General features: G+C 47.2%; 1 protein-coding gene across 1 annotated transcript in view; it reads right to left on the bottom strand.

Annotated features, from left to right (window-relative positions):
* Positions 1-25,798, bottom strand: part of LOC146190163 (uncharacterized) — a 94,566-nt gene that overhangs the window by 9,051 nt on the left and 59,717 nt on the right. Inside the window, exons 4-7 of the mRNA XM_084605428.1 lie at positions 17,993-18,082; positions 17,657-17,686; positions 13,915-14,004; positions 13,260-13,349 (exon numbers count right to left, since the gene is read on the bottom strand). Coding sequence (XP_084461554.1) covers positions 13,260-13,349; positions 13,915-14,004; positions 17,657-17,686; positions 17,993-18,082 — 300 coding nt within the window. The remainder of the gene's footprint in view (positions 1-13,259; positions 13,350-13,914; positions 14,005-17,656; positions 17,687-17,992; positions 18,083-25,798) is intronic.

The raw sequence follows: 25,798 nt of genomic DNA, 5'->3' as shown, positions 1-25,798 counted from the left end.
ATCTTCAGATACAAAGACTATTCTCGGCCTTGACCTAACCAAAGCCTTCGACAATGTCAAGCATAAGGCAGTGCTCGAAGGTCTCCAAGACGTTGGGGTTGGAACCAGAACCTATAACTATATTAAAGATTTTCTCACTAACAGAGAGGTCACCATGAGCTTTCAAAGCGTCAAATCACACACAATCACCTTGGGTAGCAAGGGAACGCCACAAGGCTCTGTCTTGTCTCACTTTCTATTTAACATTGCTATGAGGGGGCTACCAGCACAACTAAAGCAAATACCGGACTTAAAATTTAGCATGTACGCAGATGACATAAATCTCTGGATAAATAAAGGTAGCGACGCAGAAATAGAGAGCAAACTCCAGGCTGCCGCAAATAAGGTGGTTGAGTACGCTGCGAAACGCGGTCTATCCTGCTCGCCGCAGAAGTCAGAACTATTCATCTACAACCCCAAATATAAGAAGAATAAAGCAGACATAAAGATAAATGTTGAAAACTACCCGGTTCCACAAGTAGAGGAAATTAGAATCCTAGGAATGATCCTCCAAGCAAGAGGGCAGAACACAAACACCATCAAAAAATTGGAGAACTACGCAGCCCAAGTTACGGGCATATTCAGAAGAGTAGCGCTTAGAGGACACGGTCTCAAGGAACGTAGTCTACTCAAAATGACACAGGCCTACATCATCAGTCGCATATGTTATGCCACACCTTTTCTCAATCTCAAAAAGATAGAACGTGAAAAAATCGACGTCATAATTCGAAAATGCGTCAAACGCGCACTAGGCCTCCCTGTCTCCACATCAACAGAGAAGCTGGAGAAAATGGGGATTCATAATACATGGCAAGAGCTCACTGAAGCTGTCAGAATCTCTCAACTGGAAAGACTAAGTCAGACGGAGACAGGCAGAGCCATCCTAGACTGGGTCGGACTCCAATCAGACAGAGGCCCACAGACGAAAACATCTATCCCACCCAACATAAGGGAACACATACTGGTACCACCCTTACCTCGAAACATGCACCCAGACTACAACAAAGAACGCAGAGAACACAGAGCCAAAGCCATCGCTAAAAGGATGAAACGCAAAGCAGTCGATGAAGTTGCTTATGTAGACGCATCATGCGGACGACATGGAGCAGCTGTCTCGGCAGTAGTAAATGGAGAAGGTGCACCTAAAATTGCGGCCTCAACACGCACCCGTGACATTAGTACAGCTGAAGAGGTCGCAATAGCGCTCGCATGCACTGGTACACAGGCCAAAACTATAATCAGCGACAGCAAAACGGCTGTCTGGAATTTTGCAAAAGGACGGATCTCAGAGGAGGCCAAAAAGATTCTTCTCACAAATCCCATTACTAGAACCATATCCATCATATGGATACCAGCACACGAATCTGTCCCTGGCAACGAAGCTGCGCACCTGCTGGCCCGAGATCTCTACCACCGGGCAGCGGTAGAACAGCCCGAATGCAAGGGAATTAAAGATTGCGCTATCACATACAATGAGATCACAGAATCTTACAAATTAGATCGAAAAGTATACCCTCCCCCAGATCGGTCTCTCACTAACAATGAAGCACGCATCTGGAGGCGACTACAAGCCGATAACTACATCTGCCCTGTCTGGGTTTTCTTAACACAGACCGGGGAGGAAGAAGATTCTAAATGTAAAAATTGCGGACAAAAAGGCACGCTAGATCATATAATATGGCAATGCGCCGATTCCCCAGGCGCCGGCATTAACATTGATAGTAGAGAAGCCTGGGAGGTTTGGCTGCGGAGCGGAGATCCCACCGTTCAGCGGCACGCGACCCGCCTGGCGGCTGAGGCCGTGAAGAGTGCTTGTAACCTCACCTGACCTCAGCCTGCGGGGCCCTCCTGACCCGCTACCCGGCCTGCGTGCCGGGGGCGGGAGATGAAGGGCTCCTTTTCGGTGGAAATAAAGTTTTCATTCATTCATTCGCTTCACTACCCGTGTCAGACCGCCGTTTCGCGTGTCCCCACATAGCCTAGTTCTGCGCATGCGCGTGACGTTACAGCCAAGGCCAGCTACGCAGCCCTCTCGCCAAGCTGTGCCGGCGTTGCCTAGCAACGCTTAAGAGGTGTGCGACTCCTTATTAAAAAGAGAAGAAAATTAGTCTCCATCCGGGAATCGAGACTCCATCCCTTGGATCTCTAGCCGAGCGTTCCACCGCTGTGCCACGCCCAGGGTCGTGAAACGTTCTTCATAATTCCGCTTGTCTACCTCCGCGAGTCACAGATAGTGCGATTGGCGCGCAATTTGAAAGTATCAAGGACTAAAATAGTTGTCACTCAATTAGGGTAGCGTCAAGGATGTGACGTCACCCATCTGCCGTCAGCTATGAGGACCAAGCAGGAACGAGTGCGCTCCAACGCCGCCGGGCGGCGCTTCTTGCCTTCCGCGAGTCAGGCAGTGCCCTACTTTTGAAGCTAGATCAGGGTGCCTTAGAACACTCAGCTACAAAAAGAAATTTAACAATGAAGATGACGCATGTGCTGTATGTGGTAACTTCAGTGAAACAATTGTCCATATTATACTCGAATGTAATGGTATCTATCCGGAAGTTGATGCAGGCGCAGTCACTGTTCCTGAAGTTCTGGGGTTTAGAGATACCAGTGGCCGGGTGAATAAACCGGCGGTGGAACTAGCAAAAAACGACTGGAAGATTGGTGGCTTAAAAGTAGAGAAGTGACAAAATTAGTAATGTAGAAACAAAAATTTAATAAATAGAATGATGGTTTAGTTAACCAATCTAAATCAATAATTAAGGTATAGGGAGAAAAATGAGCATAATAGCCACTGCTACCACCCCGTTTCAAAGGGGACGCTCCTATATTCCATCCATTCCATCCATCCATCGAGTGACATGCTGCGCCTTAATTTCCTGTAAAGGAATTATAGAACGCCGGTGAACTTTGATGAATTCAATGAAATGCTGGTTGTGTGCAATAAGGGGCGCGCGATGTACCGTCACGACAGGTCATGACGTCACCAGGTGACTCATGCGTAGGCGGAAGAAGCCGCGAATAGCCAAGACCTCTTTGCCTGCTTTTGATCGCGGAGGTCTCTGCTCCCGTCCCTTAGGCCTGCGTGCTGGGGGCGGGAATTGGGGGCCTCCTTATCCGGTGGAAAAAAAAGTTGTCATCATCATCATCATCATCATCAGGCGTAGACGAAGATGACCCCGCCGGGCGTCCGATCCGGGTGTCCGTGCGGCGCCTTTCATTTGCCGCTTCCTCGAACGCCGTACCACACAGCAAATAGAAACAGACCCAAATGTCTAGGAGGCGTTAGTGCAACAGGCATCAGCGGCGTTTGAAATTGATTTACAGGATAGAGAAGGCGCAGGATCTGCCAATTCTCCGCGGACACATGTACCACGCCGTAAAGGGAGGGATGAAGGTGGGAATGAAAGAAGAGAGGGAGATAGAGGTTCCGTAGTGGAGGGCTACGATCCATCGAGCTATAATGTCTTTGTTGTTGTTGTTGTGGCTGTAAGAAGAAGGCAAAGAAAATACACGGGCCTGCTACTGGCTTTGTAGCTGAGACACTTCCGCTGCCTCGAGTGCACATTAGAGAAAATAGAGAAGAAAGAAAAAAAAGAGGGAGTGAAAGACGCGCGCCGCGGCAACCGTCGTCCACCACCGCAGCGGTGGCGGGTGGAATGACGGCCTACAACAGATAAAAATTCGGTGGCAGGCTAGCCCCCACCGCGAGCAGCGGTGACCTACCTATCCCAGCCCCATCAGGGCCAGGACCAGGCCACCCTCCATTCCCAGCCAATCATAATGCCTTTTGCCTCATCGCATTTTAGTGGTCCAAAGTGCCCTCTAGAATTTTTTAGAGCTGATGCAGGAGGTGCCAGCTAGGTCGACTGTGCGGACGGGTGGAGTTTCTTGTTGCTGTCTTTAGCTGTCGGTCTAGTTTAGATTTGTCTTCACTCTTGTATATATCTGTATATAACCTGTATAATGTTTTCAGTTTGGTTCCAAAGTTGCCATACTAACTTCACCGGCTCTTGCACTGCCCAAGTCCAAAACTTTACTACGCTGGTACGAGCGACGTTGGTTGTTTTGAGCAGCTGTCATAGAAAACTGATGGAGACGCAGTTTATTACTGGGTCACTGCCAAGCAGTGGGCTCCACGAGCAAGAATTTAATGCCATGTCTTAGCGTTATCTGCAGTGGTGAATGTAAAATTGGGAACGGCTGGCATTACGACGTGTCTTCATCCAGACAGGTAAGTGAGTGGTGCCGTTACCAGATCTCTGTTTATAGCTGTTTGGAATATAAGTGATGTTCATTAGCCACGCAACTGTTGGTAATGACTACACGATAGAGATTGTGAGTGATTGTGCTGCCTATGTAGCACACAGCCATAAAGTTATAGTTAACGTGCGAGTCTCTTTTCATTAGGCATGTGCGCTAATCCTGTTAAATCTTGTGATGTGCCAGACACTCTTCAGAATTCTGTCAGTTCTATGTAGTTAATACCACAAATATTGGTGGATCAGAATGATCTGATTTATTGTTCGTTTTTACTGCAAAAACTTCGACAAATGAGTAATAAGTATTCAGCCACAGAACGGGAAAGGCCAAGTGAACGAACCGCAGCTGATTTGGGAGAGCCATGGGTCGTTTGCACAGGAATCAGTCGTCGTTCTCATTGCTGTGATCTCACTACTATTAGTGGCGTGCTAGTTGGAGATCAGGTGAAAGGTGCTTGGTGCCGAGAGTTTGTGGCTACTTGACAGGTACAGCAATTTTAAAGATTTCCAATGACATTTTTTTCATAATGGCGATGTAACGTGAAGATTTTTAACACGCAAAACGTTTTCTGAACCTGCATTACAAGTAATCACAAAACGTTTCTCAGCTTGATTTCATTGTATAGCAATGCATGACAGGTTTTGTGTATCCAACAACATACTGTCCTGGCAAATTTTGTGCCAACGAGTGGCCGGTCCAAAACTCTGGAACGAAAGTAACCTGTTGCATCCATAATAAACTGGTGTCCTTAACCAAAATAATCTCAATAGGTTCGGATAATATGTGATTATGTTTTTCTGCGAATAATGTAAGAAAATACAGACTAGCGTTTTTCAGAACCCTTCTCGAAAGCAAAGTTGTTCCTAAAATAGAGAGCAAATTTCTTAGTTTTCTTGCGTGGTGTCTGGAAAAGCATATAAAACACATTTAACGTCTCTTAGTATGAGATATTTGCCTAAATAAAGGTTTAGAAAGTAGGCCCAAATTTACACTCTACAGAACATTCACCATTTTACCAGCAGCATCTGTTGCGCAATTGGTTTTCAAATTGTGAGAATGGGATGACGTTAAGAAGCCTTGCAATAAAAAGTAGGAAGAACATTCCGACAGCATTGCCTTTGTCTTTTCATCGAAATCCTCCTCTTCCCACTAGAAATGATGATTTGGTTTGTTGGATTGTTTGGTTTGGTTGGTTTGTGGGGCTTAACGTCCCAAAGCTATTCAGGCTATGAGAAATGCCGTAGGGGAGGAATCCGGAAATTTCAACCACCTGGGGGTCTTTGACGTGCACTGACATCGCGCAGCACACGGACGCCTTGCTTTTCGCCTCCATCTAAAAGCGACCGCCGAGGCCGGGATTCAATCCCGCATCCTTAGGAACAGTAGTCGAGCGCCGTAACCACTGCGCCACCCCGGCGGGGCCCACACGAAATGAGTAATACTACGGAAGAAGGTGTGACGCGAAATTGACTCTAGGCGTCTTGAGCACGGTTTTTAATTGCCAGGCAAATGTGAAACATTATGAAATACTGCGTTGAAATGATAGCTGAAAGTGGTCTATCCTTGCAAGGCCTTTTGCTTGTTGTTGTTGCTTCGCTGTCCTGCGCAAGGCAAGCAATGACCAATTAACAATTTCGCAGGGAAGTAGTGCCATGCATATCTGGCAATAAATCGCAAAAAACACAATTTCATGCGCTATCTTGCTCGACATTTCACGGTATACGCAAAAATTAACTGATATTAAGATCCTAGGTAGTGCGAAATCGAAGCCGCGCTCTTGAGAGATATTGCATATTTGCAATATCCCGAGGTAAATAATTCAAAAGAGCGATGTTTTAATGCTGAGATAGCACAGACCGGGAACATTTCACGATAGAGAGTGAACAATACCGAACTCGTTCAATTTAGCCATTACAACAGGCTATCTCGTCTTGGTGCAATAAGAGTTTTTTTCTCTGATAAGAAAAGTTTTTCTTTCACTTGATTTAGGAGTGTTGCATAATGTGGTTCTTCTATCGCTTTGCTATTTTGTAAGTAGTCTACAAAGAGTATTCCTCGTGAATACCAAAAGAAAGTCGCCATCAGCTTCCCGCTTAACAAGCAGTTTTGTCGTTTTTGGAGCACATTCATCAGGCTTAGTCCATTGCTTTGACTGCTGTTTAGACCCTGTTGTGTATGGTGTCCTCGTGCCTGTCACAAATCAACGCCAAACGACCTGGACATTGGAAGCAAGCATCGATAAATACTATATCGGGATACCTCTCCTTATGGCCTCTTGTTCGATTGTCAGCAATTGCGGAATCCCATGTGCGCGGACCTGCTTCATCTGAAATTTCTCATGAGAAATATTGTGAACTGTCTCTGAAGAGATGCTTGAAATTTCAGCTATCTTGTATACATTCATTCGGCGGATTTACATCATCCTTTTATGAATTTTCGGCATCATTTCTGGTGTGCTGGCCTCATCTGGACACCCATGTCATGATTCATCTTGCGTACAAGTTAGAAGTTTGAAATTTGTCGAGTATTCAGTGGTCTTAAGCGACAGTGCAGAGGTTTTATAAAGTTCGCTCAACTCGGCTTTAATTTGGTAAGATTTTCAGTCTTTTAAATAAACTGAATATTTGATCAGTGTTTGAAATTCACCTTTTTTCATTTCGGCGAGAATCTACGTACGGCCCAGTGCCAATAGCTGTAAGATGACTAACTGTCGGTATCAGCATAAACAAGTTCTGCTATCATATGAAGGATGCTTCTTGTGCAACACATATAATAAAACATAAATGTATCGTTATCTCTTGTATTTTACCAAAATTAACAAATGAGCACTGGTGCAGGCAGCATGGCTTTAGTCTTGGTTGTATTCAGCTGGGGACTAATTGTACTGATGACATGCCTCAGATATGTCCCACGTTAGGTACCAGGAACTCGCACTTGGCAAGCTTCAGCCACAGCCCAGCTCCCCTCGGTCGCTCCAGGAATCGGCACACATTAGCCCAATGGTCGCTGCTGTTGGCCGCGGTAACCAGCATGTCGTCAAAGCATACTGTGACATGGTCACGATTGTATTGCCGCGAAACCTTCAAAACTGTATTTGTTGTTTTTTAACAGCCGCCGGCATACGGCCTTATCACTCTGATTCCGGATCGTGTATGAGTTCCGTATTCTTTGTTTGTTAATGCTCGATGTCGCGAGTCACACCTTTATCAGTTTCGTTGTAGCGCAAGATGCACCGAGATCTGTCCCGAAGATTCCGGCCACTCGTGTGTCTTTCTACAATGTTCCAGCTTGTGCTGGTAGCAATTGCGACGTTATCTAGATTGTTATGAACAGCCTTTAAATTGAGCGTTGACGAGTGCGACGGGCATTCCAAGGTAAATTCATGGCATTCTTTGTTCGACGATCGACGAGCACGTTTGTTACTATCGCCGCCGCCGAGTTGCTTAGTTCTTTTGCGGGCGCAAGTCAGCCCAATAAAGAGTTTCTTCACTGCAATCGCCGACTCTTCATTTGTGCCATAGACCCTGGTCACCACCACGTGACAGTATACAAGGTTCTGCATCTCGCGTTGTAACAAAGGCGGGGCTAGCAATACAGCAAACGGAAGTAGCGTGATTTGATGCAAGACCTGCTGGTTGCTGAGGGTGACAAAGTTTTGAGAGGCTCCGTGAAGCTTAACCTGCTAGGACGCACCTCTCAGTTCGAGCTTTGTAAACGTACTTCGCCCGTCAGCATTTGCTCTATGGGAGGGATTTGGGTAAGACTCCAGTATCATCCTTTGGTTGACTGTCACATTGAAGTCGCCGCACAGGCCAACTACGGGAACGATGAGCGTGGTCCATTCGGACGTTTCACAGGACGAATGGTTCCCATCCCGTTCCATCTTCTTTATCTTCTCAGCAGCTCTGTCTCGTAGCGCGAAACCGACGACCCAGTGCATAAAATAATTTAGCTTCGCAGCCTTTTCACGGTAATATGGGCAATAGTTACGCCGTCAAAGGTGGGCCAATCCTTCTGCAGTTAATGAAACTGACTCACCGCGTCTTCTACGGACGTCGCGGTATTGACTGCTTCTGGCTACCGATTCCAAGCTTAAATCTCCTCAGCCAGCTTCTCCTGAACAGCGTAAGACAGGCCCTTCACTACGAACAACGGCAGCGTACACATGCTATCCTCGAGCTACATGGTTACCGCGAATTAACCCACCACTAGTTTGTGTCTCCGAAAAATCGTCTGAACTGAATCTCCGATGGCTGCAGCATTGCCGAAGGAAAAAGCTCAGTGAAGGATCTCTCGCTAATGGTTGATACACTGGCTCCGATATCCAACTCCACTTTTCAGGGTACCCCCTTGACGGAAGCTTCAACATGCATTGACTCTAGCCCGGCCATTTGAAGTGCCTATATGTCGTACGTCCCTCATTCGCCGGCGTGTCTTCCGTCACCGCCATCTAGTCCGTTCAGGCTGTGCACTGGTGTCGGTCCATCGGAACTTTGTTTCTGCAGTCTGTGACGTGCTTTATCTGCATGCTCTTAGCAGATGTACTCTCTGCTCGCCTTAATTTAGTCTTATCTGCATCGCTGCAATATTTAAGCTATGTAAATAAGCCATACAGAGCTGGGCGAGTGCGAATGAGGTCCGCGAGGGTAGTGTCGGGCGAGTCCACCAGTCGTCGCGACAAAAGAGGCGGCGTGGCGCAGAGGAAGCCACTCTCGCTAAAGACAGAGACCGCAGTTGTGTCAGACAGGCTGGTGAGACACTTAATAACGAGCAGCCAGATTAGCCCATTGCCAAGAAGCTTGCCAAGCGTGGAAGTGAGCCACGATTGAAGCGCGCCAGCAGCGACTGTGGTCGCGACTGATGGATTAAGCTCGTGAAACGAGTTTAAATTTTTAACTCAATGCATAGTATAGGAGGACTCACCCATCGGATTGAGTTTGTTTCAAGCAATCGCGTGGTGGCTTGCCGCTGTACTTTGACGGAATAATACGCGGAGCGATATTGCGAACATTGTTCACTCGCATCGAGTCTTGTTTCTGTGACATGCTGTCTGAAGCACAAACTTGAAGCGGTTTTAAGGCGAAAGCCTGCAATGCCTCATCGTTGTCGGCAGAAGGTCGTCAGCAGAATGTTGTTAGAGGAGTCACGTTTTCGAGAGCGAGAGTTAAAATAAATCAAACCCTGTTACCATCAGGAATCGAACCTCCATCCCTTGGCCCACGGCTTTACCGACTGCGCCACGCCCCGGATCGTTAAACGCTCTTCACAATTCCACTTTACTACCGTGAGGAAGAGGAGAAAGAACAGTTATTTCCGCCGAAAATGGCGCTGCAGCCACCTCCGGGTCCGCACGCAGGCGTCCGGGGAGGCAGTCTGTCGCACCGCGGCCGGAGGACACCCGGCCCCGTCTAGGAGAAGAGGTCTTCAGCCTTGGCCGGCTGAGTTTTTCAGTCGGAGCTTCTTAGCGTGGTCTCCCATTCACCGCTAGTTTTAATTGCGTTGCGCCCTGGGGCACGAACGCATCTCTATATTATGTGATGTAATGTTGCCACGTGGCCGCAAAATTTACAAATTTCGGTTTCTGCACCGTCCCTCTTCCGCCCTCTGGCACCCGTCCAACTCCTCCACAGGGGCGAAAAGAAATTTCGAGCTTGGAGTCTTCTCCAGTCGTATGATTCCTTTTTACTCAGGGATCTATCCGATGGCGAATATATCCTCCGGTCTTTCTTTAGGTTGTCGGTTACATCCCTAAACGTAAAAAAACATTCTTTGCTTTTAGATGTTGTGGAGGCGTCCGCAGCACCCCGAGGTAGCGAGGAGCGGGCGAGCATGTGGGCAGCCTCGTTACCGGCGAGACCGGCGTGTGGTGGGGTCCAGATTATGGTCACGCTTTCGGCGAGAGACGACTCGTTCAGAATTTTTGCAGCACGATTGCTGACTCTACCCTTGCTAAAATTCCTAACCGCCGCTTTGCTATCGCTGATGACGTGTTTCACGCCTGGTCGTGCAATGGCAATGGCTATTGCGATCTCCTCCGCCTCTACCGGCGGTAGATCTCCGTTTATTTCGATTCCTATGGCGATCCCAGTGTCTAATAGGGCGACCGAGGTTACGTCGCCTTCTTTCCCGATCGCTGCATTGGTGTAGGCGACCGATCCCGACGGGAGTTTGTCCAATTTGTTATCGAGGTAGCTCTGCTTTTCCTCCTCCCCTCGTCGTGTACGGGGTGCATGTTCTTCGGTATGGGTGAGACATATAGATGCTTCGATTTCTCGATCTATGCTTTCTCTGACACTTTCGCCCTCACCGGGCGCTAGTAGGTTTACCCAGTCGAGGATTTGTCTACCCGCCGCCGTTCCTGCGAGTCGCTCTCTCTGGGACAGCCTGACCGCCGCAGCTAGCTCTTTCCACTCATTATGCAACCCAATTTTCTCTAGAATGTCGTTAGAAGTAGTTATGGGGAGTCCTAGAGTGCACTTCGTGCATCTCTTAATTATGGTGCTTAATTCGTGTTCTTCGGTCTTGTTGATATTTAGGAATGGAGTCGCGTAGCAGATTCTGCTCGCTTGTACGAGTCTGAGTCTACTAGCCTCCGTGAGACCACTCCTTCTGTTGGACGTCTTCTTACATACTCTGACTACGAGCTCCGTCTGATCTTAATCAGGCTTTTGTTACTACCCCTGCGGTTGATAATCATACCTAATATTCTAATTTCATCTACTTTCGGGACTTCGTCCCCGTTGACTTTAATTTTGATATCTGGAGTTATCTTCCCACTACTGCTGGTCATTACCAGGAGCTCCGATTTTTCTGGTGAACAGCATAGACCTACGTCCTCTGCGGATGATAGCGGGATTCCGCGATTGACAGATACTGCGCCTTTCCTTTCCTGTAAACGAATTATGGAACGCCGGTGAACTTTGATGCGTTGAATGGAATGCTGGTTGTATTCGACAAGGGGCGCGTGATGTACCACCACGACAGGTAATGACGTGACTTGGCGATTTATTCATATATGAAGCTGACCCCACCGGGCGTCCGATCCAGGCGTCCGTGAGGCGCCTTTCATCTTTCATTTGCCGCTTCCTTGAATGCTGCATCACACAGCAAACAGAAGCAGATCCAGATGTCTAGGAGGCGTGAGTAGGTGGTGAAGGGTGGCAGTTCTTGGCCCTACGGGGCTGGGATGGTAAGTCAACGCCGCTTGCGGCGGGGGCTGGCCAGCCACCGAATTTTTATCTGTTGTAGGCCGTCATTGCACCCGCCACCGCGTAGGTAGTGGACGACGGCTGTTGTTGAGCCGTGCGTCTTTCCCTCCGTCTTCTATTTCTTTCTTCTCTATTTTCTCTTCTGTTCGCACGAGTCAGCGGAGGTGGCTCAGCTACGGAGCCAGTAGCAGGCCCGTGAATTTTCTTTTCCTTCTTACTACAGCCACAACAACAGCAACAACAACAACAGGCATCAGCGGCGTTTGAAATTGATTTACAATATAGAAAAGGCGCAATATCTGCCACAATTCTCCGTGGATACATGTACCACGTCGTAAAGGAAGGGATGAAGGTGGGATTGAAATACGAGAGGGATATAGAGGTGCCGTAGTGGAGGGCTACGATCCACCGCGCTATAATGGCTTTCGCCTCGTTTCGATGGAGGCGTCCGTGTGCTGTGCGATGTCAGTGCACGTTAAAGATCCCCAGGTGGTCGAAATTTCCGGAGTACTCCACTACGGCGTCTCTCATAGCCTCAGTCGCTTTGGGACGTTAAACCCCGCAAACTAAACCAAACCATCATCTCACTTTAGTGGTCTAAAGTGCCTTCCAGAATTTTTATGAATATATTAAGGCAAACGACTTTAATGGCTCATGCTGTCGTCGACAAAACGTGTCCCGGTTTTGTGGCGGCTCTGATTGGCTGAGTCGGGGTGACGTCATAGAGGTCTCGACCAATCACAGAGTACCAGCACAGTATGCGCGAATGCGTGCCTTATATGGCTATATGCCAATCAATAATAAGTTACTAATCAATGATCAATGATTAATCAATCAATTACTAATTAACAACTAATTAAGTGAATCGTTAATTAACCAAACAATGAATAATCAGGCACCTACTTAATGGCTGATTAACTATTTAGATATGACTAGTTAATTATTTAAATGACTGCTAATTAGTACCAGTTGCGTAGCAGAAGGCGGTGCTCAGGCTTTCATCTTTCACTACTTTACTCGCTAAAGCCCCTCGTAATTTTAGTGGTTCAAAGTGCCCTCTAGAATTATTATTGCGCCGTATCCAACATCGAAAAGTTTACTTCGGGTGTCTTCACACACTATAGGGGCCTTCGTAGAATGGTGAGACTGTCTCTTAAATGCATAGAGCACAGGCTAAGTTTTACTGCTGTGTGCTTAATTTACGACTACGGTAATTAAGAAAACAAAATAAAAGCGAAAACGAAATTTTGCAGAACGCTCTTTAGTGCAACCTTAAGTATGTCGCAGCTAACGAGGCCAAAATTCGAGTAGCATTTGGTCACTAGAGGGGTCCTAACGGCAAGGAACACTGCTGTGACATAACTCTCGGCCACAAAACCGAATTACGAAATTTTATTTTCTATATTTCAATATACCACGTTTTCCGTTTCTAGTTTTCTCCTTTAAATTGCCCGTAAGCTGACAATGCAGTAGTTTCTTAAAGCTTGAACAGAACGCATTGTCCGTAAAGCATCCTTTGTAAGCTTAGTGAAATAGGCTTATAACTTTGTTACCACTTCTAGCTTTCTTACACAGTACTTACGCTCAGCTATTACTAAAAAGCTGTCATTTTGTAGCCACACCCAACTCAATGTAGGCATCCAATACGCTCTGTCAGCTTAAAGTACATTGTCCATTTGAACTGATGGCAATGAATGCAATGACACGAAATTAAGTAACCTTCTCCCCAATGAGAAAAAAATGGAAGCTTACTTTCGCACAATGGCACGTTATTGATCCGGATGCAGTGCTTTCGCCTCTGGTAACACCTCTGTTGAAACTCGTGCGGGCACTCTGTGACCACTGCAAGGGTGAACATTTTGGAAAATAAAGCCACTTCTGTGTCTGATTTGTTATGTACCGTTCTTGTTTTAGTACAGGGACGACCAAATTTGGAGTGAAATAAATATTCCAGGGGTGCTCTTAAATCTGCTTAGGTGCAACAATGCGATATCATTACGGGCTCTGTGCATTCGCCCGACACTACGCTAGCGAACCTCGGCGAGCTGGGTTACTTTGTACCTCCGAGGTTAACTGAAAGAGCGGCGTAGATAAAACTTATGATGACGGCGGTATTTACTGCACAATACGAGGGTGTGTTGCTGTTTTGCACGAGGCGTGATCGACTGCGAGGACAGTAATCTGCTCTCGAGGCTGATCTTTTCGCTTTGGCGAGGGTTAGAAATCCAGCGGCGAGAGTGTTTTTGTTTTTCATTGGCTATTGGCAGTTAGTGAGGACATCTTCTGTCTACAAATCCTGCCTACGCCACTCTTAAGCCAATAAGTGCTTTTTAATTAAGCTATACATCCCTAAAGAGACAGTAGAGCTCTTTTTTTTTTTACCACCGATGTATTATAATTATCTCACCTCCGCATTGCCGCCGGTAATCAGGTAGTATGCAAGACTTGTTCTCTAAAGCACACTTCTTGATGTTTTCTTCGCGGCATGGAGAAAAATCTGAAAGCGTGACGAATGGAAGAGAAAACGCTTTGGAACGCTATTTCCGGGGAGGTTCCGGCTAATGCATGCCGTGTTAATGATGTGCTTCAGACATCAAAGGACGTCAGTTATAGTCTTGCAGCTTAGGTGCAAATAATTTTTACTCCGATTTTCGGCATACTATCCCAGGCTACCTGGAACATCCCATACTTTTCGGTAAGAACTGTAAGTACCAGAAAAAGGGGGAAAAGCCTACCTGAAGCTCCGCGTGGAGATTGCGGTGTAAAGCCTTGAACCGCTTTGCGTCGGCCGTTAACCTTACTTCTTTTTGATGGTCGCCCCTTACATCCTCGCCTTTGTTATCTATCGATCGTTCGTTCTGCAGTTCCAAGTTATCTGGCTGCTGTCGGGCTCATGCATACGGATTTGTTACATCGAGTTGGGTCAATTCAAAAGTGAGAAGCCGGCGAAAAGCGTAGGTGAAGATGAAGCGACACATCTGAATCAGTTGGATCAACGCAAAAGTGGCAGTTATCGCCGAGGCCAGTGCAGAGCCTGCGGGAGCCATTTCGCTCTAAACGGCGATAGACATCCTGCTTAGCGTTAATAAAAGGAGACGTGAAACAAGACACAAAGTATAAGACCTGGAGACTGAAAAAGAAGCCAACCAAAATGTCCTGTTCAGAATATAGGCAACACAGCAGACTCAACCAGTGGAACCATTCGGGCTGCCTGGTTCGAAGCACGAAAGTGCGGGAAGGCGGAGGTAAGTTATGTAGCCTCAAGAACTGCAACGTTCTTATAGCGTAGGCGTTCTAATAATAAATGCATAATTATCATCATCAGTCACACTGTATTCACTGCAGGGCAAAGCCCTCTACCTTAGCCCTCCGTATGACCCGGTCGTGCGCTTTTTGATTCCTTGACCCAAGGAAACTTATTCTCAATCTCATCCTCCCGCCTAATATTTTGCCGCTCCTTGCTCGATTTCCTTTCCTTGGAGTCGAATTTGTTTTCCTTAGCGGTCGTTGGTCAGCCTTCCTTCGCCTATTTCTTTGTCTTGATTTCGACTATCGTGCCGTTAACTAGAGTTTGCTTTCTCACCCACTCTGCACGCTTCCTGTCATCCTTTAAAGTCAGTTGAAAACCTCTCCGTTTTCCTCAACTGAAGCAGAACCTTCTTGCTAGCCTCCACGTTTCAGCCCCATAGGCGAGTATCGGTAAGATGTGACTGTTATATACGTTCTTCTGGAGTGATACCGGTAAGCTGCTAGCAAAACTATGACTTCCAACCCAGTCTGATTCTCCTAGTTATTTTCCTTTCGTGGTCTGCGGCTACTACTTGTCCTAAGTATTCCTTACCATGTTAAGCGCCTCGCTAAATAGTGTGAACCCATGTTCCTTCCCGAGACTGTTGAACATAACTTTAGCCTTCTGCTTCTACCATTCTGCCTGGACTGTCTGAATTATTATTATTTGTCTGCGAATCTCTCTAATGAATATATAATAACCTAAAGTACCGGCCAAGCGTTTTAAAGCGACAGCATTTGGAGCCTCGATCTGGAGAAAATTGGCCGTCGGAGTTGCCATTGGGGCTGCAGGTTGTACTTGGCAGGTGGCCTGAGCAGGAACTGATAACCCGGCGAGTTGCATGACGTTGCGAGACCGCAAGGCACGCACGAGTTGACAGGAGTTGCTAAATGTGATAGCTCCGTTAAAACTTGAGACGGTAATGGAAACCTCACGGACACCCCTTTAGACCGCACGGCACGTTGCTTATTTAAAACGGACATAAAATTGTATCGCATGTTATAGCATGATGTTGGTTAGCATCGCGTGGTAGAACAGGGTACGGAGTGACATCCTAATACCTGACATATGAGGCTTAACCTTTCAAAACGACATGAACGATGCGCGAAGCCACACTGTACGCCTCCGGTGATATCAACCGCGTGAGGTTCTCTGACGCGCACTGACATCGCACACTTCACCGGCGCCTTGCGTCTCGCCCCTGTCTAAACGATTGGCAGCCAAGCGTCCCAAATAACCTCAGCGGCGGGTAACTTCATTTAACTTACATTATTCAGTTTTCTCAGAAATGTATTTCAATTCGGTTATTTGCTGTAGTTCCTAGTTTTGAGAAGAGGCTGACATTTTAATCAGCCTGACAACTGAGGTTCGCAAACAAACTCCAGTTTGTGAAGAATGAGCCTCAAAATTTATCAAGCTACGCTTTATTTGCCAGTCGTGCTTCGATGTCAGCAATTGTTTCGTTTCTGCGCCTGCGGAGTCGTTAGTTTGCGAGTTGGCATCAGAGCCAAAGATGAGCACCTTTTGTGCTCACTCGACCAGTACCCGGAATGGCAAGAAAAATTGCGGTACCATATGAAAGAAAGCAAATATTGTAAAAATGTGGGAAATTCAGCATTACTGGTAGTTCAACTCTGTACAAGGTAATCTTTTAAAAAATGTAATTGTTAATTTTTTTCTCATGCTTTTTTTTGAGCGTTGTACATCTGCACTGAAATATATATAAATTGGCAAATCGTTTTACAAGAGCCAGTCATGGGGTAATCAAGAAATGGGGCCATATTGTGCATACTATTTCATAATGAAGCTCGGGCCTAATATAAGACGCTAGAGAACTGGGCATCGTTATTATACAGCTTGTTTACACTGAAAAGGTATGCGAATATACGCTTTCTCGACTATGTTTCACTTTCCTTGGCACTGAATAAAGCTCGATAATAAAGAGTACTTAAAAATGCAGTTCATTACTTGCACTTCAGCCGCGTGCGACGCTGCATTTTTTTTTTTACTGAATAGGGAAATTAAAATATACAGTATCGTCAAGAGCTGCCGATAAAGACTGATTAAAGAGCAGCTGCATCACTTTTCGGGAATTTCGCGATATTCAAGGATTCAAATCTACATAGGCTCCAAGTAATGCATGCAAGGTGTTTTTGCGCTAGCGTTCAAACTGATGGCGTAATCGACGATTACATCTCGACCTTCTCCTCCCAGTACTAAAGTTCTGCGGGGAAACTTGGTGAAAACGTCATGGACGCGTAATATTTCTGATGTTCGTTGCCTTCGCCCATGTCCTGCGGCACCTTTTCTGACGGTGCTAATCAACATTTCTAGGCCTTTATTTTCGGCAGTCTTGTTTTTATTTCTTCAAACCAAGAGTGCTTATGCAGGAAACGTACCGGCACCGTCAATGACGTCATCATGCGTCCACCATTCGTCGCTGTGCAGTGCGGTGAAGCCTGATAGCCGTCGTGGTTTTAATCGCTAATTGCGCCATTGTTTCAAATGCTAGAGCCAAGATATTTGCACGCTTAAACAGCGAGCTATCTACATTTTACCACTAGAACATCATCGAAATCTAAAGTTGGTGCAGCTTCTCTTTAACAATGTGAAAGTTTAAGGAATGATATGTTGAAACCCCGGGAAGTAGAATGAGCGCTACTAAGTCGACTCACACTTGAATGACGGAGAAAATGGTGAACTCGTATTTTCCCTGCCATGCAGGAAGATTTTTTGAACAAGCACAACGACAAAGTGTCCAAAAAAGCCTGCATTGCAACGCTTTGAAATTATGCGTTTTTTTGGCGGCGCATTTTATTCGTGTTTTCAGGAAAAACATATTGGTGCAAGAAATACTCACATTGATATGTTGACAGTTTTTCGCTTGGTTCTAGAAAAAGCATAAATAAGTCATACAATAATGAGCACGGTACAACGTGATTTGCCTGAAATGAGCGCTGAAGTTCACAACCTCTCAATTATTTTTATTCATATCATTCATACAGAGTGAAAGTTTTGTTTTGGGAAAATAAAAAACGTTTCCTAGATGCAGTTGACTCAACTGATTCGTTTAGTGTTGCATTCAAAGAGCAGTCCAATTACCTTTGGAGCCGCTGTACAAATATTCACTGCTGCATGATGCGAGAAATGAAATGGTTGCGGGGGAACTTGAGAGGAAGATAGCGCCGCCACTTACGCATGCATTGGGGTGTGCCTCCTTTCAGGACACAGCGCGCGCCCCATGTGTAGCACTTGTCGGCCCAGTCTTCCGGGCATTCGGAGGGAACTGGAAGAGGGTGATTTCACTCAGAAAATGTTTTAGACACGCCTGCAAAAATTTTTAATGCGAAAGCCTTTAATGGCTCACGCTGTCATGGACAAAATGTGTCCCGCTTTTGCGGCGGCTCTGATTGGCCGAGGCGCAATGACGGCATGGAGGTCTCGACCAATTACAGAGCACCACCACAGTATGCGCGAATGCGTACCTTATATGACCATATGTCAACCAATGACCAATAACTAATCAATAATTTATTAATTGCCGACCAACCTAATGACTATTTATTAAATAACTAATGACTACTTAATAAATAAATAAATATACTAGTCAGTGTCAGTAGCAGAATGCGACACTCAGGCTTTCGCCTTTCACTACTTTAGTCGCTAAAGTCCCTCATAACTTTTTTAAAACGAGAAAGGTAATGTAAGCGAAGGTTTGAAATGAGCAAGCAGAAAATCTGATCGCATTTGAGCATGAAAAGTCTGAAAATTGTATGTTGGAATCAAGTAGCGACATTTTCGATTTGTGGCTGCCATTTACTATTACGCCTTCCCGTTGTCAGGTTATGAGAATGAGGAATGAACAAAAAAGCCAACAGGAGACACTCAGGAACACCTACGCATATGAATCAGAAGAGCTCTGACACGACGACCGCACCCCACGCCTATTCCTGTGGATCTCGCGACCACGTGACAAGCAGCGCAATGCCCTATGTACTCTCCCTGGTACTTCCATGCTGCCCCCTTTACTAATTCTCCGACTTTACGGCGCCCACTGTGATAGGTGACGTGGTATGTTGAGGTGATTAAGGCGTACAATTAGCTTCAGGTTTTGCAGAGTTTCAACTTCCAAAGGCGACTCAGGTTATTAGAAGTGCAGTAATGGAGGTCTCCGAACATTTCGACCACCTGGAAAGTATTTCACCATGCACTGACATCGCACAGTACAAGAGTGCCTTGATTTTAGCCTCCATCGACAAGCGGCCGCCGCGGCAGCTGTTAGGTCTTGCGTCTGTCTGTCCAGTAGTGCCACAACCATTGAGCCACCGCGGCGGGACGTCAATTGAGCTATATATGTAATCGGTTCGATCCCGTTAGGAAACTAGCATTTAAATTGAATGGCAGATACGTGCTAAAGGAAAAGCTAAATTTTATGACGCCAGTCATAACGCTGTATAAACGCTGCTAAGATAAGGTAAGATGAACGAAAAAAAAAGCAGCAATGAGAGCACTGCTGTTGTGCCAGGACAAGTCACCCGCTCGAGCAAACGTCAAGCTTCTCCTGCTAACGCCCTTTCGCAAGCTTGGTGCTGCTCACGAAAGTATCGCCAGTCACGTGTGGAATGCCCTGGCGACGAGTCGCATTCGCACCGCAGCAGATTTGAAGCGGGCTGATTGGACCTCTCGGGCCGCCTCACAATTCGAGTGCCAACGTCTTTCCCAGGCTATTTAAGCACAACAAACCGAGACATCCACGAGCGTTCGTCGAGTGCCGGCCGTCGCTGTGCGACTACAGTTGTGTCTAGGTGTTAGTCCTCCGTGCCGAGTTTGCTGTAAATATGCCCTGTATATAATGTATAAAGACGTTCATCTCTTTGAGGCTACCCGGTTTTATCGTTACCGCCAAGCTACGGGCCATACTCTCTTCGGCACAACATTGGTTGGCAGCGTCGGGATGTCCCACGCGTGACCGTGGTACTACAGTGGTAGGAAGTGGTCGGAAGTCCCTGGCGTTCAACTGGCTGGTACCTGTGACTTTGCAACTTTGGATGAAGCAGCGGATCGACCACCACCACGCACCTCGGCGCAGTGAGAGCCTGATTGTGTTGTTACATGAGGTGGTTAAATTTTCCCGCGCGCACAGCCTAAATCTGGAAACACTGGACTCCTTTCCACGTGCTTTCCCTTCCTTCTCCCCACGTGCCTTCTCTCTCGCACTCGTGCTGTCTCTCTCTGTCTCAAACCCCCCTTTCCAAGTTTCATCTTACGCGAGAAACTTTCGTTTTCTAATCGCGCTGCGCGACTGCGGCAGCACCGCGTTTTTACGAGTTGTGAAATGCACGGATAAAGATTATTTACCTTGTGTTTGTGCGACCCGTCATCTATCTCAGGAGTGGCCGGATCCCAAACGCGAGCCACGGAATCAGAATACTGATGTTTCCCTCAAACGCCAGACTTTCTCTGACTGGGGTTGTGATAGCTTCATAAGAAATGGGACGCTAAGGACTTGAAAAATTACAGACCAATCAGCTTACTATCAGTTACGTGCAAGGTATTTACCCAGGTAATCGCTAATAGGTTCAGTACAACCTTAGACTTTAATTAACCAAAGGATCAAGCAGAATTTCGGAAATGATACTCTGCCATCAACCATATCCACACTATAAACCAGGTGATTGAAAAGTGCTCGGAATATAAGCAGCCCCTATACATAGCATTCATTGACTACGAGAAATTTCATTCTGTCGAACCCTCAGCGGTCATGCAGGCATTGGGAGATCAGGGTGTAGGTTAGCCATATGTGAAAGTACTGAAATATATCTACGGTGGCTGCACAGCAACCATAGTTCTGCATAAAGAGTGATAAAATTCCAATAAGAAAGGTGTTAGGCAATGAGACACGATCTCCCCAGCGCTATTTACAGCTTGCTTAGAGAGTCTAAGGAATGGAATGGGAGAAGTTAGGTATCAGGATCGATGGAGAATGTATTAGTAATCCACGATTCGCTGATGACATTGCCTTGTGAAGTAACTCAGGGGACCAAGTGCAACTAATGATAAGCTATCTAGACAGGAGAAGCGGAAAAGTAGGCCCAAAGATTAATATACAAAAGACTAAGGTAATGCTGAACTGCCCAGGAAAGAAACATCAGTTTAAAACAGGTAACAAAGCGTTGGAAGGAGCAGGCGAATATATCTACTTAGGACAGGTAGCGACCGCAGATCCGGGCCACGAAAGGGAAATAACTAGGAGAATAAGATTGGGATGGGGCGCATTTGGAAGGTACTCAAACATTATGAGCAGCTCACCGGTGTCACACAAGAGGAAAGTGTATAACAGTTGCATCCTACCGGTACTGGCCTATGGGGCTGAAACATGCATGTTAACGAAAAGGGTTCTGCTCTCAAATGGCTTACCGAAATTTTAGAGATGGCAGGGTGCACAAGGCCGCCATGCGCATAATCTTTGAGGAGACTTGTGATGAAACAAAAATACGCTGAAGGAGCAATCAGACCTATACAACACGGTATCATATGGGTGCCGGAACACGCAAGAAAGGCGGGGAATCAAGAGACGGATCGGGTAGCTCGAGGATATCTACGGTGCCGAGCTCCCGGGTCATCCGATCTCGATGAACCTGAGCCGGTGCCTTGCGAGTACTTGGCGATACTTGCATATTATAGGGCGGCGAGACGTAGATACGCGCCACCACATAAAGATCTCAACAAAGAAGAGGCGAGTATATGGCGAAAACTACAGACAAGGACGTTCCCGAATCTATATGTACGAAACATTGTTAACCCCACGGTATATTCGCACGTATGCCCGTGGTGTGGGGCACGATGTATCATATAACATGGGCGTGCCAAAATATTGACGTGGTACAAGTCATACAATACCCTAGTGCAGAGCAATGGGATGCAATGCTGGCCAGTGACCGCTGTGAAGACCATCTAGGTCTGATACAGTGTGCTCTACGGGCGGCGGAAGCAAGTGGAGTCCTGGAATAGGGACACCAAACAGCGCTGAAGGCTCCACAAAAGGAGCAACCGCGAAGAATATCCTCATCAAATAAGGTTATTCCATCAATCAATGATAGTGGCTCCGCGGGCTTGTGACCTTTTCTGGTCTCCGCAAACAGCGGAGTTTCCACTCCTAAAGGTTCATTGCTCCGTAACCGCGGCGGATCATCACTGAAATGTAAAGAAACTGAAAAAAAAAAAAAGAAAATGAAAGTAAACTGTGTTCGACTCCACCACAGTGGTGTCATGGTCAGAGCAATCGACTATTCTGCGCAAGGATGCGGGATTGAATCCTGGCCACGGCGGCCGCTTTTCGATGAAGGCGAAATGCAAGGCGCCCATGTTCTGTGCTATGCCAGTGCACCTTAAAGAATCGTAGGTTAAAGAACCCAGGCAACCCACCCGGAAAATATATCAAATATCGAAGAATGGGTATCAAATCAATCGCACAGATCAAGAAGTGCACCACAATTCTCCACACATCTAACGAGACTCCGGCTGTTGACCCCCATCTACATCAACCGGTGTGAAGTCCGCCGCACCTTAACGAAGAGCTGGAAAAAGCAAAGCTTAATCGCAAGGTTAAACAGCATATTGCCGACCTTACGTGGCGAGCAATTGCTTATGCGAATATTCTCTCCCATCAAAGCTATCGTATACCATAGTTATAGTTTCCGGAGCCAACTCGGTGTCTCCAAAACCTGGAACATTCTACACGTCCTTATTGACTCTTCTGAGCGAAATACCGACCGGCACTACTCAGAATTATTCATGGATTCGCAGGTACAAACGAGGATCTTGTTGCCACGCTTACTAAAAAGTATCTCTGCACCGAGCCATCTTCCTCCTACCCAGACTACACAGGTAAGCAGAATCCTGGTCTGCATGCTGATATCACCGTTGCTTAACTGCGCGCAGCTCTGGCCGCTATGTGGAAATGCGCAGCGGCGGGGCCAGATTGCATCACTGGCAAATTTTTTTTACAGCGCAGCTCTTCGGCGCCTGTTCCTGTGTTTCGCGTCGTCGCCGTCGCCATCGGCGTTGTCCCTCGTAACCAGCTCTGCAGCGCGCACTCCTTCCTCCTCCCTCATTCTTCCTCCGTGGCGGCGACCGCACGTGTTCTCAGATTGCTGCGCGCGATCCTCTCACCATCGTTCGCCGCGCGTGCATGCCCTCCTCCTCTCTTCCTACGTGGCAGCGATGATGTTCTCCTTCCTATAAATAAATCAGTTTTTTTTAAAAATCAGTTCTCCGGTTGCCGAAGCGCCGGCTTGCTGTCAGCGGATCGCGGTGCGCGCATCCCAAGCTGAAACGCAGAGCCACGTTGTTTTGACTCGCTAGCGGCGTCAGCGGCATCATTCAGTCGCTGCTGCCTCTTCACCGCCCAACGTTCCTATGGGCCCACGCGCTGCCTCCCGCTACCTGCCGATAGCGTAATTGCTCTTTTCATTTCTCCGACCACAAAGCTTCGTTCATGACAGTCAAAAACAGTTAGTGGAGTGTTTCATGAAGTGATATGTGGAAAAAAAAAGTTGTCTGTAATTATACATACGTGTCTTGCTCGAAATATTTGCCTCAATCTATCGAAAAAGGTGAAACAGCTGATGCTACGCTGAAAATTCGCATTAGGAACTAACATAATCGTCGACAAATTGTTTGATCTCGACGATTCAGCCCTCTATGTTTTGACTGAATACATCAACACTCATTGTTGGGCCCAAGGAACTCTTCCTGACTCGTGGAAGACTGCTGAAATCCGCCTTATTCCTTTTATTTCAGCCGCCCCAGTTCAGGTGCTTCAGATATCAGATAGCAGATACCAGGGCCGACAAACATCTTTTCCTTCCTTTTGTATATATAATAAAATAACCCCTACAACAACAACAAAGCCCAAGAAACCCTTCTCAGTTAAGCACCTCCGCCTTATTTCCCTTACTTCGTGCTTGGGGGAGCTGTTTGAGCTAGTTAATATTACCCGTTTCGCCCGTTACGTTGAAGATGAAGGCGTGCTTCCGCACTCTATGTTTGGCTTTCGCACCCATCTGTCTAAACCAGATATATACTCACAGATGCATTATTTCCAGCCTGAACTCCTCCAAATGTTGTTGTCGTGCGTACTGCTATGTACGCGCTTTTCTAATTTTCTAACCAATAGGAAAGGCATCTTTAATGGGGATGGTACTACTACCACCCCCATCAGTCTGGGCCCCAAGGACACACATCAAATTGCGACACTTTCCCCACTACTTTTAACCTCATCATGAATAACTTTCCTAATAAACTCAACAGCCTCCCAAGAGTTCGACACGCCATCTATGCGGACGATGTACCATTTGGACTGCCCATGGTAATGAAGGCGAAATGCAAGACAACCTCCAAGCGGCGATAGACATGGTCAGTGCCTATGCCGCTTCTTGTGGCCTTGCCTGTGCTCCTGAAAAATCAGAACTATTGACCGCCGGCGACACCCACTCTCACACTGCCACCTCTCTCACTGAGGTCATTCTGGATGGCCAACTCACAGAAGTGAAGCAGAAGATCAAGGTCCTCGACCTCGTTATCCCTAACGACCGCTCCCATTCCTCTACTCTGGCGCCAGTAGCGCGCGTGCGCAGCTAGAGCAGCGCGCTGCCCCGGCTGCGGAGCTGGTTGCGAGGAACAACGGCGACGCCGCAAAACGCAGGAACGGGCGCCAAACGGCTGCGTTCTAAAAATGAGAATTGTAAGAGAGGGTTTATTCTATACGTCGAGGACGGCGAGGAAGCGCACAATGATCAAACCAGCACGATGATCTGCGCGATCACAATTCCACAGACTGCTTTCTCTTCATCAGCGTCCAGCAAAAAGGGCTCATGTTTTTCACAATGCCCCCCACAGAAAAAGGAGCCATCCTGGCGACTTAAGGGGACGAAGCTATAATTGGATTGTAGAACGGCTTAAGACGCTGCACATGTACAGTCTCGCGGCCACGGCGTCGCAAATCGGAAGATGGCGTAAGCGGCTCAACAATATAGTTCACTGGTGAAGTGCGCTCGAGGACACGGTGAGACCCATGATACTTGGAGATTAGTTTTGTTGAGAGGTCAGGCCTGCCGTATGGAACCCATAGTTACACGAGTGAGCCGGGCTCAAAGTGTGGTGCATTCTTCTGATCGGTGTCATGGCGACATTTTTGGCGCCACTGAGAGCCGGTCGTGAACGTGCGGGCAATCTGGCGGCATTCTTCGGCATACTGGGCAGCTTCCGTCACTGTAGTACATTCTGATGGGGCAGGGTTGTAGGGGAGGACAGTATCAAGAGGAGCTGATGGATGCCGACCGTATAGCAAAAAGAACGGAGAGACACCCGTGCTAGATTGCGTAGCAGTGTTGTACGCATAGGTGATATAAGGAAGGACAATGTCCCAGTTCGTGTGGTTGGATACGACATACTTCGCGAGCATGTCGCCGAGGGTGCGAATAAATCGTTCAACAAGGCCGTTTGTTTGCGGGTGGTAAGCGGTGCAAGTCCAGTGAATGATTTTGCACTGAGCAAGCAGGGCTTGAACGACTTCGGATAAGAAAGCACGGCCCCTGTCGCTGAGCAATTCACGAGGAGCGCCGTGACAGAGAATGAAATTCTTCAATAAGAAACCGGCCACATCTCGGGCTGTTGCAGCTTTGAGCGCGGCGGTTTCGGCATATCGCGTCAGGTGGTCGACGGCGACAATGACCCAGCGATTGCCATCAACTGTGTACGGAAGAGGGCCATAGAGGTCAATTCCAATGCGGAGGAGGAGGGAGAGGCAGGTTTGCGGCGTTGGCACGTCAGGCACGATCGAACGTACCTGAGAACCGAGTTGTACCTACCGCGCCAATAGTAACGAAGACGGATTCGTGTGTACGTCTTGAAAACTCCGGCGTGGCCGCACTATGGATCGGCATGAAAAGCTGTACATATTTGAGTCCGCAAATGGCGCAGAATCACGAGGAGCCATTTC

The sequence above is a fragment of the Amblyomma maculatum genome, chromosome 5, assembly GCF_055883805.1.
Source record: "Amblyomma maculatum isolate TAMU_Amacu chromosome 5, ASM5588380v1, whole genome shotgun sequence".
Taxonomy (NCBI): Eukaryota; Metazoa; Arthropoda; class Arachnida; order Ixodida; family Ixodidae; genus Amblyomma; species Amblyomma maculatum.
This window is presented reverse-complemented; position numbering and strand designations above follow the sequence as displayed.